Raw genomic sequence first — 18,753 nt, forward strand, 5'->3', positions numbered from 1 at the left:
GGAAGCGTTGGACAAAAGTCTGGGGACTGGTGGTGTGCGAAGGCACTCAGAGCCACTCACCGTTGTTTCTGCCTCAAAGAAACGTTATATTCTTGCCAACTATGTGGCCCCCGTGGAGAGTATTGACGCCGAGCCATGGTACTTTGCTGACACAAAGAGACTTGATGCAGAGAAGCTGTTATTAACGGGAGACAACGTGGTCTACCCAACATACACATGGATGGGGTTCTCCCTCACCCACTTCCCCAGCTGTTGAAACTTCTTGTTCAGGTTACCACGCATTCTGTTGACCAGATTCTGGGTCATCATGGCCGCCTCTGTGTCCTTCACCTCCTCACGCCTCTGCCTCTTCTTAGAAAAGGCCCGCTTGGTCTTGTTGAGCTGCACGTCGACCTGGCGACGAAGCCTCTTTCTCCAGCCTGTTGAAAACACTCCAGGGTTGAAAACATAACTGATCTTCTCCGAATCCATGATGTTTTCCTCCGTGATCATCACCATCACCAACAAGCAGAATTGAACTCTGTCGACTGTCACAGCAGGTCTCTCTGGCTGAAGTGAAGAATCCGTTGCAGCCGAGTCCGTTTTAAACCTGCGCAGTCTTGAGCGTGTCTTTGATTGGTCGCCGGTTGTCGCGTGAGGTCTCGTAAACAAAACCAAAATCACGAAGTGACCACGCCCACATCTCGTCCAACGTCAGCGAGATCAGCCCTGAGACAACAACACAACAACAACAACAACAACAACAAGCGTTTCACTTTCATATCAGCTACAGTGAGTTTAAACAATGCTATTACTGTATTCTGCTGGACCTTTATCCCTCTAGGATAGGATATGTGAAGCCGAATAGCTACTGGCTAAATACATTGCAGACCTACAAGCTCACAATTGCCTCTATCAAACACGCAGCTAAGCTAACGTTAGCTTAGCTAACGTTAGCTGCTAGCCTTCTACTGCAGTTAATTAACATGAACTCTAGCAGGCTACAGTTTGTTTTAGCTTTTAGCTATACTTTGTCCTAAGAGGAATACCAAATATAGCAGATCTACAAGATATGAGCTTGTAGATTACGTGTTGACCATTTTGGCTCAATGACGCCACACGCCAGTTGTTCAGGTTTTAACTTAATAGTCAACCTAATTAACAGTAGTGGAAAAAGACTAGTACTACAAGTAAAAGTATCATCAATACCACACAACAATGTAGAAATACTGTTTCAAGTGAAAGCCTCAAAGTCAAAATGTACTCGAGTAAAATACAAATGATGCAGAATGTCCCATTTCAAATTGAGAAAATCTTTTGAAAATAGCAGATCTACTAGCTCACAATCCATCGTGAGCTTCTAGATCAGCTATTTTCAAATGTCTGAAATGAATATAGGACTGAAGTGGTTAATTCATGTTTTGTAATAATAATACAAATCTGCAAAGTAACTAGTAGGTTATAAGTAAAGTTTTCAAATAATTGTATTGTAAAACAATATTTGCCTCTGAGATGTAGTGGAGTAGAAGTAAACCCCATGGAGACTTGAATTAGTGGATTTTGTTTTGCATTCCAAATCCAATAATTTGATGACCAGCAGTGTTTCTCTATGGAGACACAAAGAGCCTGCTTTGATCCATATGGAGATCAAATTATTGGCAAAGGAATGCGACAAAACCCCAAAAATCTGCAAAGTAACTAGCTAGTTGTCAAAGAATTGTAAATTGCCTAAATTATAAATTGAAACACAATTTTGTAATCAGATTTTAAATCTCATCTCTACCAAATTATATAATTTGGAAAAATCTGATTCCATGAGGCTAATTATTTCCATTCTGGATATAATCAGATTGTCTGACTGTGAACACAGGTTCATTGAACCAGTCTGTGGTTAAAATAAAGGATGTAGCAGTGTATTTGGAATTGTATTTGCAAGCAGTATTTTACTATGGAGATGCACACGCTGGCTAAATATCTGATGGAGCTGATGCTCCTTGACTACCGGCCGTCTGAAGATCGCTGCTGCTTCCCTGTTCCCCTCCCAGCTGCTACTGGATGGCCTGTCATTGACTAGGACCAATGGAGGGACAGGGATATGTTGGCTTGTATTAGTACAGATGGCTAGCTGGACACTTTGTCTTTTGGTTCTAGTTGTTTATGCTTCATGTGTTACAGACTTCTACAGAGCAGTACTACACCACTTAATGACGAGGCTCACCTACAGCCAATCATGCAGCACATCGCCAAGATTGTAGTGGTCGTCAACTAGTGGAAAACAGAGCTCCGGGTAAGTTGGAAAACAAACGAAGGCATTTGGAAGTTGATTGACCGATTGTATACTTTATGAAACTGTTTGATAACTGTACGACAGTACAGTAAATGAAAACACAGACAAAAAAAAAAAAAAACACAATTCTGCCAGACTGCCACTCTCTAGTGTTGTGCGACTAGCGAGACTAAACTAATTGATTTGCATTATGTGGGGAAGAAAAACAATGCAACACCAACCAGAAACTACTGGTACACAATTATTTTTTTCCTCCTTTTTTTCTTCCTAAACTGGAGCTCACGGACAGTTTTAGAACACTAGAATAATAGGCTTTCCTCTGCGCAGGTGATGCAAGGTTAGTTGGGCATGGCTATGTGATGGCTATGGTATGAATACAAATGCTCATGTTCCCTCTCCTCTAGGTGGTCAAGAGCAATACTCCGGAACAAGCTGACTACTGCAACGCACTTCTCATCGGGAACCCTAGAGCATCCAGAGCACGGGTCTCAAACTGGCGGCCCGCGGGCCAAATCCGGCCTGCGAGACGATATTTTGTGGCCCCCACCTTAATATGAAAGTTTAATGTTGGTGCGGCCCGCGAGTTTTATATGAATGGCACTTTTACATTGTTGTGTGCGGAGCTGACGAACGGCATGACATCGACCGGGCTTGATGCAAGCAGAGACACATTTCTCAATGAGTGAAAGTTACAGCAGCGTTGCCATGGAGACTTTTCTTCCGTGCCTGCATGGCTAGGCGTCCCAGCGCGCTGTGTTCACAACACTTTAAAAAAAGGTGTTTTAAGTTGCTGCCCGGCGTGACATTATACAATGTATAGGGACAGCTAGGCTATGTCTCTCTCTGAATAAATCAAAGTGATGCGTACGCAGCGAGATAAAGAAAAGTAAGGAATACATTCATGTGATCTGCAGTCTCAATCAGATCAGATCTAGGGTAACCAGACTGAACGCGTCGCGCGTCGGTCGTCCACTCCCAATCCATGTGATTTTGTTAAACAGACTGCTGTTTTGTGTCGTGCACTTGTGCGCTGCTCTGTTTTATTTTTCCTCCTCCTCGACTGCAAAGCTCGCTTTAGAAATCAAATGGCAGCGAGCACTGGTAGAGAGCACTTCACCATGAAGTCTGCCACTGTGGAGCAGAGCTAACGCTAACCGTGAAACGAAACGTTGCCACTGTTGGATGCACGACGTGCAGAAAAGATGATTTGATAGATAGCCAAAGATATTATGCCAAGGTACTATTATTGTTGTCCTGGGGAGAGGTGATTTATCCAACCAGAATACACTGTGCCGTGAGTCCTGTCCTGTGACTCCTGTCGCCAAATTGCATCGCGTCAAGAAGAGGGAACGCTGCTGAGTTATCCGGAACGTTCGCCCAAAACACACTCGCCCCCGGTTTTTTATGAGTAGGACTACTAGTCGGAGCCCTTAGGGATATCTCGCGCTAATCAGTCTAAAAGCGCGAAATTTTGCACAGATGTAGCCCAGGGCATGCTCTAATGATTTAGCTAGGGCGCCCGAGCCGCCGACCTTCGGGGTCACCACAGCGGCCAAATCAAGTTGGGCTCCCATCGACTTTCAATACAGGAGGAAAATACCCAGAAAAACACTTTTTTCTGGGTATTTAAGTAGGATGTGAGGGGTCTAACTAGGGGTTTGTCATGATGCTGAATCCATTGCAAGCATTTGTTTTGCACAAAAAACATTCCTTGGGCTAGAAATGGCCTCAGAGAACGATGCATATATGGGTGAGCATTCATGTTAGTCGGAGGCCTTAGGGTTTTTTTTTCTCGTGCTAATCAGTCTAAAAGCGCCAAATTTTGCACAGATGTAGCCCAGGGCATGCTCTAATGATTTAGCTAGGGCGCCCGAGTCGGCGACCTTCGGGGTCCCATAAAACGATGGTTTAGTGATGAAAAGTGATGAGTCATCACTTTTCAGAGTTTTGTGGGTGTTTTCTGGAGCTGTGGCGACCCCGAAGGTCTCCGACTCGGGCGCCCTAGCTAAATCATTAGAGCATGCCCTGGGCTACATCTGTGCAAAATTTCGCGCTTTTAGACTGATTAGCACGAGAAAAGAAACCCTAAGGCCTCCGACTAACATGAATGCTCACCCATATATGCATCATTTTCTGAGGCCATTTCTAGCCCAAGGAATGTTTTTTGTGCAAAACAAATGCTTGCAATGGATTCAGCATCATGACAAACCCCTAGTTAGACCCCTCACATCCTACTTAAATACCCAGAAAAAAAGTGTTTTTCTGGGTATTTTCCTCCTGTATTGAAAGTCGATGGGAGCCCAACTTGATTTGGCCGCTGTGGCGACCCCGAAGGTCAGCGGCTCGGGCGCCCTAGCTAAATCAATAGAGCATGCCCTGAGCTACATCTGTGCAAAATTTCGCGCTTTTAGACTAATTAGCGCGAGATTACCATGTGATCTCCCTAAGGGCTCCGACTTATACTTGCTGGAAGTGATCGTGGGGGCGGGGGCGATCATGTTTTGGACGAGTTTGCATCCTCATCTCATACTGCGCAGCAAAAAATAATTAAACAAGAATTGACACAGTCAATATATATGCTGGTGAAATTGTGGGTTAAAAAGTCAGTCAGTCAGTCAGTCAATTAAGCACAAGCAGTCAACACACACCTCTCTCCTCTCTGCCTGACTGTTTCGGTCAGATGACAGACTCTGCATGCCTGGCCAATTAACCGTTAGTGACATCCTTACTGCAGACCACATTAATGATGTTTAAATCTGAATACAGCAGATATAGAAGACTGAAGAAACTGAAAAGTATTACTGATTTATTTACTTATTCATTCTTAATTTGTTTAGGCCTATGTATTTGTTGATTGATTGATTGATTGATTGAGTTTTATTATTAGTTTTGTACAGAAAACAGTTATACAGTTAACAGTACAGTATGTTCCATACAAATTGACTATCAAAGAAGGGATGTACCTGAGGAAAGTTATACACAACTTGTTCGCACCAGGGTCCTTGTTCATCTTATTTTGTGTTTGTTTGTTTATTTGTTGATAGATTGATTGGGAGTTTTATTAGTAGTTTTGTACAGAAAACAGTTAATAATACAGTACAGTTAACAGTACAGTACATGTTCCATAAGTTAAACACAACTTGTTTACACCAGGGTCCTTGTTCATCTTATTTTGTGTTAGAAAATATAAAATACATTTGAGAAGATTGGATTTTTTTAATTTCTTTGATGGGGAGATAGATACAGTAGTTGTTAGACTGGTATGAAACTACTGTATAATAATGAGACAAATTAGTGCACATGTTTGTTTTATTAGTGCGCTGCGCGAGTGTGCATGTGCGCTGAGGCTGCGGCCCAGCCTCAGCCAGATTCTGCCTCCAGCGGCCCCAAGGCAAATTGAGCTCGAGACCCCTGATCCAGAGGCTCCAGTAGATCCAGAACAGTGCTGCTAGGATTCTGATGAGAGTGCGGAAATATGACATCACATCACATCTACTTCATTCCCTACACTGATTGAACATTGAATCCCCGACCTCCACCCGCTCCCTTGGCTCTGGAAATACGAAATCACTAAAGGGCAAAAATACTAACCTCCGGACAATGGGGGACCGGGCATTCTGCTCAGCTGCTCCTCTGCTGTGGAATGCCCTCCCTGACCACCTGAGAGCACCAGAGTCAGTCGAGGGTTTTAAAAGGGGACTAAAGACCAGGGCCGCATTTGCCTAGAAAGACTTTTGAATGCTTTACATGTTTTTAACTCTTTCTGAGTTAAAAACTTGGTGATCACTATGTGCTTTTAATGCCTTTCTGAGTTGTATTTAATTAGGTGTGCACTGATCCGAAGTTACTAATTTATACAGGTTTCCTTTAGCTTTGTTTCTTTGACCTTTTGAATGTAGCACTTTGAGATTTGTCACAAATATAAAGTGCTTTACAAATAAAATGTATTATTATTTATTATTGCAGTCTCCTGCTGTGAACAACCTGCCTGCTACTCGACTACAGTTGAATAATACTGATGTTTTTTTCCTCCCCATCCATTACTTGCACTTATACTGTGACACAGACAATATCAACTAGTAAACTAGCAAAGGTATCATATGTAAATATATCTATGTAAATAACGAATTAAATTGTGATTAACAGTATTTGTTGTAGGTCTGACACTTTCTCTAAATCAGGAGGTCTGGGACTCCTAGGGGGTCCTCAAGAGATTCTGCAGAGGAGGTGCCAAATCATTGTTTTTTTATATTATGACTTTGTATTTGGTGATGAGTGTCCATCTATCCAAACCTTAGACATTGTCTAAGATTAACTGAGAAAATACCAAATGGATTAACTTACAACTACAATGGGTTTCTGCTGTTTATAATCAACACAAACAAATGAATTATTATTTTAGGTATGAGTCTGAGGTAAAAGTTGTGTATACAGCTTAAGACTCAGATGAAATGAATGGCTGTATGTAGTTGCTTTATTTTGCCACAAGATGGCGGAATTCACCATCAAACCAGGGAGGATGCTATGAATGCACAAACTGCCCATCAGCTTCTGCCAACGATCTGAAGAGAAAGATCATGGAAGTCAAAATACAAACAGAAATTAGTTCTAACAGCAAATTGGAGTAGACCTGAAAACTAGGTTTTAATGTCAATTGTATTCTTATAACATTGTCTCCATAGATCAGGGGGACTGGAGTCACTTGCCTGCATGTATCTATTCTGCATCTAGCTTTAGGCAAGACTGAACATCAGAGTTAACATTTCTAACTCAAATCTTTGCTTCTGGGGGTCTGAATACATGTCATTTTGGATAGGGCTGTCACGATTATGACATTTTACATGACGATTGTCACTCAAATAATTGCGATTAACGATTTAATTGTGGTTTTGTCATTGACAATTACATTTCTGTTTGGCTTGTAGGCTTTGAAGTTGCACACAGACCTAACCTAAATATAAGAAATTAGCCTACTGACATATTTGAAAACTTAACTTAGAAATAACATTGATAGTGGACATAGCGGATCTACAAGCTTGCATCGCGATGCGTTGTGAGCTTGTAGATCTGCCATTTCCACTATTTTTTGAAAATGTATTTTGAACCCCCATCTCAAAATATGTTGTTCCAGGGACCCCCCAGAAGCAAATATTTGAGTTACAAATGATGCTGTTGGTACAACATAAGTTCAGGAGGGAAGACCACACCGGAGAACTATCTCCCCACTACGTTATTGCCTTCAATCTGGCTGACTTCTACTCCTCCCAAGCTCACCTGCTCGTGATCCCATTGATAACAACTCCTCCCTTATCTCCTCCCTGAAACCAACCAAGGGTTGTATTTATACACGACCGCCTCCACCTGCTATCCTCTGATCCGTTTCTCGCATGGACACACACAAGCTCAGGCTCACCAACGCGTGCCTGGGTCAACCGAACCGATTAACAATATTAACTACAAACGTAGGCCTACAATTCCTCCTCCTACAACCCACAACAGATGCCTCGTACTCCAGCGATGCCATCACTTCTATCCAGCACCAGCAAGCGAGACCAAACACCAACCTTACAGTCTGTTTTCATTCCGTGGCCACTAACTTAACATGTTCGCCAGCGGCCCGGTTCACACGCCGTCTCGCGGCAGTCCCGGCTCGGCACATTACAACACCACCCCAGTCCTATCCTCACACAACCAGTCAGTCCCGTCCCGACCGCCACGGTGTTTCAAGTCACCTCCGCGGCTAGCGAAATAGCCTACTTCTCCCACGCCGCCATTCAAGCCGGCTCGTTCCACGGGACCTCCGCTAGAACCCACAGCGATGACGTCACCCCCGATCCAGAGTTCTGTCCAACACCCAAAGCTAAGTATTTTTCACACACCCGACTCCTATACCCACAGCACGTCCTCACCTACTCATTTGCCAACCTCCATCATTCTACATTGATTCACTGAATACTATCAGTCCCAACAACAATACAGGCTAGAGCAATGGTACCGTCGTGACTGGTTCACCTTGTCACATTTCACTCAGGTTTTTCATATCACTTACTTCAGCCTCCTCCATACCAAATGCATTTCTATGTCACAACGTTTTCACGTCACAAATGTTCAATAAATGCAACTCTACTGGCGCTCCGTACCCGCTCTGTAACAGCCTCCATTTCTAACCTCCATTCCCCCCGTTAACCCACGCCGGTTAATTCCATTATTCATTCCATTATTCACTCCAGTGTATTCATTCCAGTGTATTCATTCCAGTGTATTCATTCCAGTGTATTCATTCCAGGTCCAGTATTCATTCCAGTGTATTCATTCCAGTGTATTCATTCCGGTGTATTCATTCCAGGTCCAGTATTCATTCCAGTGTATTCATTCCAGTGTATTCATTCCAGTGTATTCATTCCAGTGTATTCATTCCAGGTCCAGTATTCATTCCAGTGTATTCATTCCAGTGTATTCATTCCAGGTCCAGTATTCATTCCAGTGTATTCATTTCAGCGTATTCATTCCAGTGTATTCATTCCAGTGTATCCATTCCAGTGTATTCATTCCAGTGTATTCTTTCCAGGTCCAGTATTCATTCCAGTGTATTCATTCCAGTGTATTCATTCCAGCGTATTCATTTCAGGTCCAGTATTCATTCCAGTGTATTCATTCCAGTGTATTCATTCCAGCGTTTTCATTCCAGTGTATTCATTCCAGTGTATTCATTCCAGGTCCAGTATTAATTCCAGTGTATTCATTCCAGTGTATTCATTCCAGGTCCAGTATTCATTCCAGTGTATTCATTCCAGTGTATTCATTCCAGTGTATTCATTCCAGGTCCAGTATTCATTCCAGTGTATTCATTCCAGTGTATTCTTTCCAGGTCCAGTATTCATTCCAGTGTATTCATTCCAGTGTATTCATTCCAGGTCCAGTATTCATTCCAGCGTATTCATTCCAGTGTATTCATTACAGTGTATTCATTCCAGGTCCAGTATTCATTCCAGGGTATTCATTCCAGTGTATTCATTCCAGTGTATTCATTCCAGTGTATTCATTCCAGGTCCAGTATTCATTCCAGTGCATTCATTCCAGTGTATTCATTCCAGTGTATTCATTCCAGCGTATTCATTCCAGTGTATTCATTCCAGCGTATTCATTCCAGTGTATTCATTCCAGTGTATTCATTCCAGGTCCAGTATTCATTCCAGTGTATTCATTCCAGTGTATTCATTCCAGTGTATTCATTCCAGTGTATTCATTCCAGGTCCAGTATTCATTCCAGTGTATTCATTCCAGTGTAAACTCACTGGGTTCATTCCACCATCCATCAAACCATTCACTCCTCTCCAACCCGGCCAATCCCCCCATCCACAACAGCAACCATTCACTCACCACAGTCACGGCGTTCCGCCGCCGTCCTGTCACCTAAGCAAAGGCGTTTCCGCCTTCTCCCTGTCACCCAAGCAAAGGCGTTCCGCCTTCCCCTCGTCTAAGCAAAGGCGTTCCGCCTTCCCCTCGACTAAGCCAAGGCGCTCGCCGACCTTCCCGTCACCTAACCAAAGCGTCGTCGCCGCTTTACTTAGCAGGTGTTGTCGCCACCTTCCTGTCACCTAACCAAAGCGTTGTCGCCGCTTTACTTAGCAGGTGTTGTTGCCACCTTCCTGTCCCGAGGCACCTCCCTGGCCTCTTCTTTTTCCCCATTCTACCTCCAAACGTATTTCCATGCCTCCATGTTCTCCAAATAGAAAAGAGGTCACTGCTACGATTACCCTAACAGGTCCGGTATTTTTTCCAGGTCCAGTATTCATTCCAGTATTCACTCCAGTATTCACTCCAGTATTCACTCCAGTATTCACTGCTACGATTACAGATCTTGTCGCGGCTTCTTTTGGGCCCTGTACTGTCCAGCCGCTCCGTCCTCATACACCCGTACAACCACTCGTCACTCCTATCTACACCCCATATCGTTCACACCGATCGAACTAAACTAACCTTCCTTCACTCTCCCGGGTTGTGCCCAGGACAAGATCTCAAGGGTGTTTGCCTCTAACTAATGCATGGATCAACATTCCATCTGACTTAACTTACAACTAATTCACACCAATGATGCTATTCATCCGAATTTCTAGCATGGCCCAACTACCTGTCCACTTCTCACCCTGTCCTGTCTCCCACCACATGTTCTCTCCATACCTCCCACTATCCCATAATCAAATGCCTCGATCCTATACCTGCGAAGTCCGTCTACATCCGTTCCAGTGGTCCAACCCTGCCCATGCCATGTGTTCGTGACAAAGCAAGCACCACTTTTTGGGGCCTTAAAGCGTAAATCGGCGCCACTCCAGATCCATGGACCTCGGTGCCACTCCAGATCCATGGACCTCGGCGCCACTCCAGATCCGAGGACCCCAAAGCCAAACACCCAGGGTTCATCGCCCCCTGGAACCACTAACTGCTACCTGCTAGCACCCAGATCAACAAGCACCCATGCCTCTTCAACCCATCTACATCACACAACCCATCTACACCACACCATCCTCAGTACATCCCTCAATCAGTCTCCATTCATACACACCGTATCCATTCAATAAATACAACCCAACTGATATTGTTTGATGGTGTGGTCTTTACTAGTGAAATGCTGTTGGTACAACATAAGTTCAGGAGGGAAGACCACACCGGAGAACTATCTCCCCACTACGTTATTGCCTTCAATCTGGCTGACTTCTACTCCTCCCAAGCTCACCTGCTCGTGATCCCATTGATAACAACTCCTCCCTTATCTCCTCCCTGAAACCAACCAAGGGTTGTATTTATACACGACCGCCTCCACCTGCTATCCTCTGATCCGTTTCTCGCATCCCTCCACCACCCCAATCTCCACACTTTTCTCATGCGCTCCACTAACATTTCCTCATCCTTTCCTTCAGGTTCCAGGGGGGGCCTTAAAGCGTAAATCGGCGCCACTCCAGATCCATGGACCTCGGTGCCACTCCAGATCCATGGACCTCGGCGCCACTCCAGATCCGAGGACCCCAAAGCCAAACACCCAGGGTTCATCGCCCCCTGGAACCACTAACTGCTACCTGCTAGCACCCAGATCAACAAGCACCCATGCCTCTTCAACCCATCTACATCACACAACCCATCTACACCACACCATCCTCAGTACATCCCTCAATCAGTCTCCATTCATACACACCGTATCCATTCAATAAATACAACCCAACTGATATTGTTTGATGGTGTGGTCTTTACTAGTGAATTCGCTTTTAAAATACTACCTGGAGCCAGGTTCCCCAATCCCATGGCCATATAGGCTACACCTGATGGCCCAGCTCTGTCCCCAAGTCTTGAGCTTTTCAAATCTGCCCCTCTGAGTGAAGAGGGGGATAGGATAGCCCAGGGCTCCCTGGGTACACCCAAGTAAAATTACATGTTACCACAGTTCACCTAAGTGCACAATGTACAAACTAAAATTAAGATATGGGCTGCACAGTAGCCTACTTCAGATTAAGTTGATCAAGGACTCCATCTTATGTTAGTGATATAATACAACCAGTTGGTGTCTACCATTTGGTTTCATGTTTGATAGCCAAGATCACTACATCTGAACACATGTGGAATGTGAAAAACAACCCATTAGTGTCACGTTTACTACCGGCTGATGCCGCACTTCACTGACATTAGTTGTAATGTAATAATAAAAACATTGTGGCACTGATGTTCCATTTAATATTATGCCCAGCCCCTTTGAGTGTCATTCGAGGTTGTGGCACTAACACAAGGCAAATGCATTACACAGAAGGTAATAAAATACAGTATGTACCAGTCTTAAACATTCACAACACTGATAATATGCAATAAGGTTGCAACATAATCTTTGTTTACCATTTTACATGCAACTATAAATAAGCTTGTCATATTGTTTCTGTTTTATTCTGTTTTAGTCGACTCTGATGTACCCATATTTTTAGTCCATCTTACATGTTGTTAATTTAATGAGGTTTAATGAGTTGATTTGAGTTCCATGGAGTACAAGAAAACATTGACTTTTAACAGCAGCAAGGTAGACATGACTGGTTGTAAGGCTTTACACAAAGCACCAATTGACGCACCTATAGACACATCAATTAGTGCATTTGTGCATAAAGCCAGACATGTCTACCTCACAGCTGTGCATCTTCGGTTTAAACTTCACACACACAAGCACTCCTTCAACTCAGACAATACATCTATACAGTAAATGCATTTCCAGAGACCGCTGCGTTACAAAATCCCATTTTATTTGTTGCCATTTTAAAATTCAAACGACTTTTCAAGTTCAGGACCCTTAAACACAAACTCCGAATCTGTTGCCAGGGATTTCACCCCCTCATCATCCTGGAATAGAAGTGAAACCATGTTAGCATAAAAGCACATTCCATTACAGCACAAGATATTGTTAGTCGAGTGACTCCCACTTTAAGAATCTCACATCATGTTGCATGCATGTGTGTGGTAAATTTCAATCATTAAGTGTCATTTGCAGCAAGAGTTATAGAAATCCACTTAAGCTCCATGTCGTACTTTGCACTACAGTGAAAAGGGCCAATTGCTGCTTTTATTTTTAATAGAAATTAAGCACTCACGTCAGCAAAGAACCTTTCAATGAGGCTGTGCGCAGCTTGGTAAACCATGTCATTATCATGGTTCTGCAGCATCTCTAAACAATCCAGCCCACCCAGTTCTTCAACCAGCAGACACAATTTCTCAGTCTCTCCCAACTTCTCCGCTGCCTTTAAGAACAAAATGTAGGGGTTCACATCAGTACATACAGTACATGTACTTGCAGTGGAGACACAAGTCGTTTTTTTTTTCAAACAGCATTTCATGGCCTGGTCCTCATGACAGCTGCAATAAGTAGACTACTGAAGTGGGCAATGTCTACAAAGTAGAACGTGAATCAAGTGGTCACATTACATGGCTGGAGCACATAAGTTACACTAAAAGCTCCTGAAGAACCAGTCTGAAAACGGCCTGTCTTCTTACCAAGAAGATGTTGCTGATACAATCCAGTATGACCAGGATGGTTTTGGGATCTTTGACTTGCAGCAGGTCAATGATGGCCTCCAGGGCACCACTCTGAACCAGCTGCACCACCTGCTCCACAGTGCCCCCACTGGTGAAGTTGGTGACTGCCCACACTGCCTCCCTTTGAGTTTTGAAGTCCCCCTGAAAAAAAATGACTCAACTTTGACACATTCAATGCATCATTTAACACAGTTACCCCTAAATCCACACAGCCATTTTTGTAGTTGCAGCTTGCCTAAATGCCCAGAGCATTCTAGCCGTTCAACAGAAAGAGCCTTGGTGTAGAGGGTAAAAAGAGCAGTACAGAGTGAAAGGTCAAGTTTATTAAGTATTGACACTGAAGTGGTTAAATATCTGACACGAATTGACATGAATCCAAAACACACTGACGATTGTGCTGTCAAACAATGAAACTATACGGAATCTATGAACAGGTTGCTTCATCTCTCAACTAAGGGGCCCTTGACCTGAAAACATTGAAGACCCCTGGTTTAGATTGCACTAAACTCAAAGTAAGCTTTGCATTTAATACAAGCCAAATTAAAATTAAAGGAATAATGGTACATTTCTCATGCTTGTGATCAGTTTTGGGTAATTGATGCCACACTTCTTAACACCTCATTTTTTTTTACTGCAGCACAAATCCATCCAATACCATACGACCTAATGAAACTATTGTGTGCTTACATTTCTGAGGACGTGTACCAGTGGGGGTATTAAGCCACATGTAATGATTTGTTGAATTTGCAGGCATGACCCGGCGGCAATGTTGGATAAGGCCCATGCTGCCTCCTTCTGGACATTGGGCTTAGGGTGCCTCAGCAGTTCAGGCAGGACAGACAGAACATCAGCATCAATGGCCACCTGGGTCTGTACATCTGATCCACTCACTATGTTCCCAATGCAGCGTAGCGCTGGAACCTGTACATTGGACATTAAGCACTTAAGCAGTCATTACAAAACTAATTTAACCATAACATTTAAGCCTAGAATTGTGGCCTGTCATTCAAACATTTCCATTTTCACTGGTACTGGTACTTGTAGTCTACCGAAGAGGACACGATCAAGTTACATTCAAATTCATATGTAGCTATAGTCTACCGAAGAGGACACGATCAAGTTACATTCAAATTCATATGTAGCTATATTCAGTCACAAATTCCTGACCAGCAACTACCAAAGGCAATATGTTAACATCATAATTCACCAACTGTGATGACCACACAACTTAAAATGGAATGTTGATATTCTAGCAACTTCTTAACATTGACCACAAGTCTTTTGAATAAGCCTCAGTATACCAACAATAAAACATATCCTGAGAAACATTACCGCCACACTGAGCTCCTTATGCCCCATAAGAACCACCAGCCGAGAAACCATGCCGGTTTGGACCACGATGTCAATGCGGTCGTTGGAGCCGTCCGTGAGGTAGGAGACAGCCCAGCATGCGTCAGCCAGAACATCCTTGTCACTGAGGTGCAGCAGCTGGGTCACAGCCGGCAGTACCTGGTGGACGACCAGAGGAACATGAAACCTCGTTGTACGTCCAGAAAACAGTGCACGTCATGAGCAGTGGCGTCAGTTCAGCAAAAGCTAGGGTATGGCAAAGATGGGAGTCCTCATGGAAAAGAGGCATTACATTTTGTATAACACAGTTCTATTGTGAAAATAGCAGATCTACATGCTCACAACGCCTCGCGAGATCGGCTATTTTCACAATGTCTAAAACAGGTTTCTACGGTTTCTTGGGCTGGATATGACAACCTGGAACGGTTGTTCAAGTGCAGCTAAACTTGGCATGTTAGTAAACGTGCCACAATTAATAAAATGCATTGCTGACCTACAGAACCTGGGAATATACCATTTTGGGAGAATACAAGTGTGGACAATATAATTATAATACCTTGTTAAAGTGACCATTTTGTAACATTTTGTAGTTATTTTACTGTAATTTAACAACATATTTACAAGTAACTTTTATTTCCCCCCCTGGACCCAGGGTATGGCAGCTGCATACCCCTGCCATACCCAATTGACGCCCCTGGTCATGAGCGACCATGGAAATACCCAAATACACAGTTACCTGCTGGACTGCAGGCAGGGGTGGAAATGGATTCTTGTGCCGGCACAAGTTAGACAGTGTCCACGTCAGGTTACGCAGGTAACCAATCTAGAAGAATACGGTTTAAATGAATTGTCAAGTTGTGTTCTGGGCCAAGCCCGGACAGCCATTACAACTATTTAAGCAACAACTTCTCTAAATGTTAAACTCAACTTACAGGGGTGTCAGGGGTTATCCGGGACAGCAATGCTGGCAGGACATTGCAATTGATCAAGGCATCTCTATAAGCTGGACCGTCACCTGAGAAAATACACCAATAGTGGCTATAAATCCAACACGCCATTTGATGGATAGATGAGCCCTTTGTCCCCTTTCCAGTCCATGTCACCCACCTAGAGCCCAGACATGATTACATTATACAGATGCATTATAAATGTCAGCGTTACCAGCAATGTTTCCTAGAGCCCAGACCGCCTGCTCGCTGATGTGCAGATGTGGTGAAGCCAGCAGAGAGATGAACACCGGCACAGCTCCATGCTCCACCACCTGCAAACAGACCGTTTTAGCTTTGTGATTGGAAACTCAATCTTAATATCCCCCCAAAAAAGCTTTTTCACTTTGCATGAAGCTTTATGGATTAAAAAAAATAGAAATCTGCTTTTATAATGTACATTCAATCAGGATCTACAGGAATACATTTTAAGCCATTAAAACAGGAAAGCATGCATGTCATTTTAGCATCGGCCATCCAAAAATGGCAGATATACAAGCTGACAAGTAATACGTTCACAGCGTGTCAATTCATGCCACGCTCGAAAGCTTGTATATCTGCCATGTTTGAAAAATCTTGAGCGTGAGAACTGAATTAGTATGCATTTGAAGAGTCAGCCTCGGGTCTTAATGGGTGGGTGTGTGTGTGTGTGTGTGTGTGTGTGTGTGTGTGTGTGTGTGTGTGTGTGTGTGTGTGTGTGGGGGGGGGGGGGGGGGGGGGGGGGGGTACAAAGTGAGGTACATGTGATTCTGCACCTGCTGAGTATGCCATGAGGTGCCAGATGCGATGTTGGTGAGAGCCCAGGCTGCTTCAAACTGCAGGAGAAGGTCATCATCCATACCCAGGAACTCCACAAAACGGGTCAGCAATCCTGCATCCACAACCTCCTTCAGAGGAGGGTCTTTCTCCCGTGACAGCAGCTTCCTGGAGGAGGGCAGCAGAATTGGTCAACCTTAGGATTGGCCTTTAGCAGGCAATGGAAATCAGGAATGGACACAAAAGTTAATTACATTTTTATTTTATTTCCAAAACCATGCCCATCATTTCTTTTCAAAGAGGCGCATAAAAACCTGTCCAGGTTCTACAGGCTCTTGAGTATACAGCCTTCATAAGGATCTAGTTAAACCCATGGCATCACTCACTTTTTTCAGTTTCATCATGTCATCTACATGTTGCCTGCAGCCTAAAGGCCTTATAGTCCAAGGTGATAGCTCTTCATTCCACCCTGGTGTAGTTTTCTAACTATCACCTAAACAGGTGAAGAGCTATATAGGAGTGATAAATAGGTTTCTGTTTAAACAAATGTATGTATTTTGATTTATATTAATATGTTAGACACGATATGATCTAGGCTAAAATTGTAACACTATAGTTTGCTAATGTCTGAACTAGCCCTCCAGACCATCTGTCACTCTGCAATCTGCTGTGACTGGCCTGAGGATGTCACACCTAGATGTAAACTCCTCTTGATCTATTTGTTCCCTGCCTGATCAATGCATGACATATATTTACTGTATCACTGCGTCTTCCTGTTTAAACCATCTGTCTGTCTACAGCCCCTGACATGTATATTGAACATGTATTTATAGTGACTAGATTCTATGCTAAAAAACTCAGTTGAGCCTGCCGGCCGTGAGGTTAGGTCAGAGCTTAGGACCTTGTGTGTCCTTGTTACTTGATTCTATGACATTCCTGGACTATGCTTTTTTATGCTTCGTTGAATAAATACTGCAAGGATTTCTACCTACATCACCTCCGGATTTCATATTCTTTTAGTTAAAGTTCTATTTCTTTTATTTATATTTAGTCTGTATTTCTTATTTATCAAGGAGATAACTAGAAAACGACACCAGGGTGGGGTGATGAGTTATCAACTTGGACTATGATGAGGCCTTAAGGTGGTTTGACACTATAGGTGCAGGCTACAGCAGACAGCACTCTATTAGCTTACCTGGCTGCCTGACAACCTTGGGCTTGCATCACTTTGCAGTCGCTGTTAACAGCTGCAATTATATCCTCAAGAGTCATCATGGATAGCACCTAAACATGACAAAGTTCGTAACATTTAATTAATCTAATAATCAGATTAATCTGATTTACACTTGTGAGGTGTGGAAAAACAGAAGTGCCAACTACTGACATTTTGACCGGTGGTGTGGTCGGGGGAAAGAGCGTCCTCATCAGGGAGAGATGACAGGGTGATGTTCCTGCGCTTTTGAAAGTTTTCGTTTTTCTGAGCTTTCCGCAACTCCACGATCTCGGAAATCCTTTTCTCCCGAAGTTTCTGCGTGCAAAGATGATAACCAAAGAGTTATGATCGAAAAGTGTCATCTATCCCTTGTAGCATATTAGGCTAAGCAGTTGAATCAGTGTAGGCCTATGGTGGCATTGGCAACTTACAGTGGGATCCTTTCCCTTGTTTTTGAATTTAGAGATGCGCTCATCAGTAACGCTCTTGGTAGGCATCGTGGCTCTAATTCTAATCAAGTGCTCTCTCCGGTGTCGTATGGCAAAGATCCATCTAGAGCCTAACGACAGTTTGAGTTGGTGCTTTAGCCTGCTGCTAATCAGCGCACGTCCATCAATGATCCAACCAGCAGGCAGCAACTAATAAACCTAAGTAATCAATATGCGCCTGATAGGCCTACCCTCCATCCATTCAGGTACTCAAATGTTTTACTTAGGCCTATGTAAAAAGTAAAGTATCAATTATTAAACAGACTCTGCTAACTTACAAGTCCTACATTTTAATGAGTAGCCTAAAAGTAGGCTCCTTTCCTTTGCTTAGAAAATATTGTGTGTGTGTGTGTGTGTGTGTGTGTGTGTGTGTGTGTGTGTGTGTGTGTGTGTGTGCGCGCGCGCGCGCGTGGAGATGTCGCCATGAAAACACAAATACACAATTCTTTTTTGCATTATTTCTTTTTTTATTTACACAAAGCAGTTTGAACGTACGGTACAATTTGCAAGAGCCCAAGCCTCTAGCTGATTCATATTATCTCAGTAATAGGCCTATTAAAAGACAGTTAGAGTTACATTCAAAAGTAAAAGTTCCAAACATTGTACCAGCAGTGATACTGGTACAAAATGAAT

The 18,753-nt window shown here is 43.4% G+C and overlaps 1 protein-coding gene across 1 annotated transcript; it reads right to left on the reverse strand.

Moving 5' to 3' along the window:
• Positions 1 to 583: 583 nt before the first annotated feature.
• LOC308293162 (importin subunit alpha-5-like) lies at positions 584 to 18,129 on the reverse strand (the record flags this gene model as incomplete). Its single annotated transcript, XM_080735596.1, has 14 exons — positions 584 to 708; positions 5,858 to 5,926; positions 12,586 to 12,637; positions 12,886 to 13,032; positions 13,286 to 13,468; positions 14,015 to 14,248; positions 14,660 to 14,836; positions 15,414 to 15,500; positions 15,610 to 15,692; positions 15,839 to 15,938; positions 16,419 to 16,587; positions 17,615 to 17,703; positions 17,804 to 17,947; positions 18,064 to 18,129. 14 exons carry the CDS (start codon positions 18,127 to 18,129, stop codon positions 584 to 586), a joined length of 1,725 nt encoding a protein of 574 aa, XP_080591722.1.
• Between the last annotated feature and the right edge of the window lie 624 nt (positions 18,130 to 18,753).

Source organism: Nannobrachium achirus (genome assembly GCF_963921795.1).
Source record: "Nannobrachium achirus genome assembly, chromosome: 10".
NCBI lineage: Eukaryota > Metazoa > Chordata > Actinopteri > Myctophiformes > Myctophidae > Nannobrachium > Nannobrachium achirus.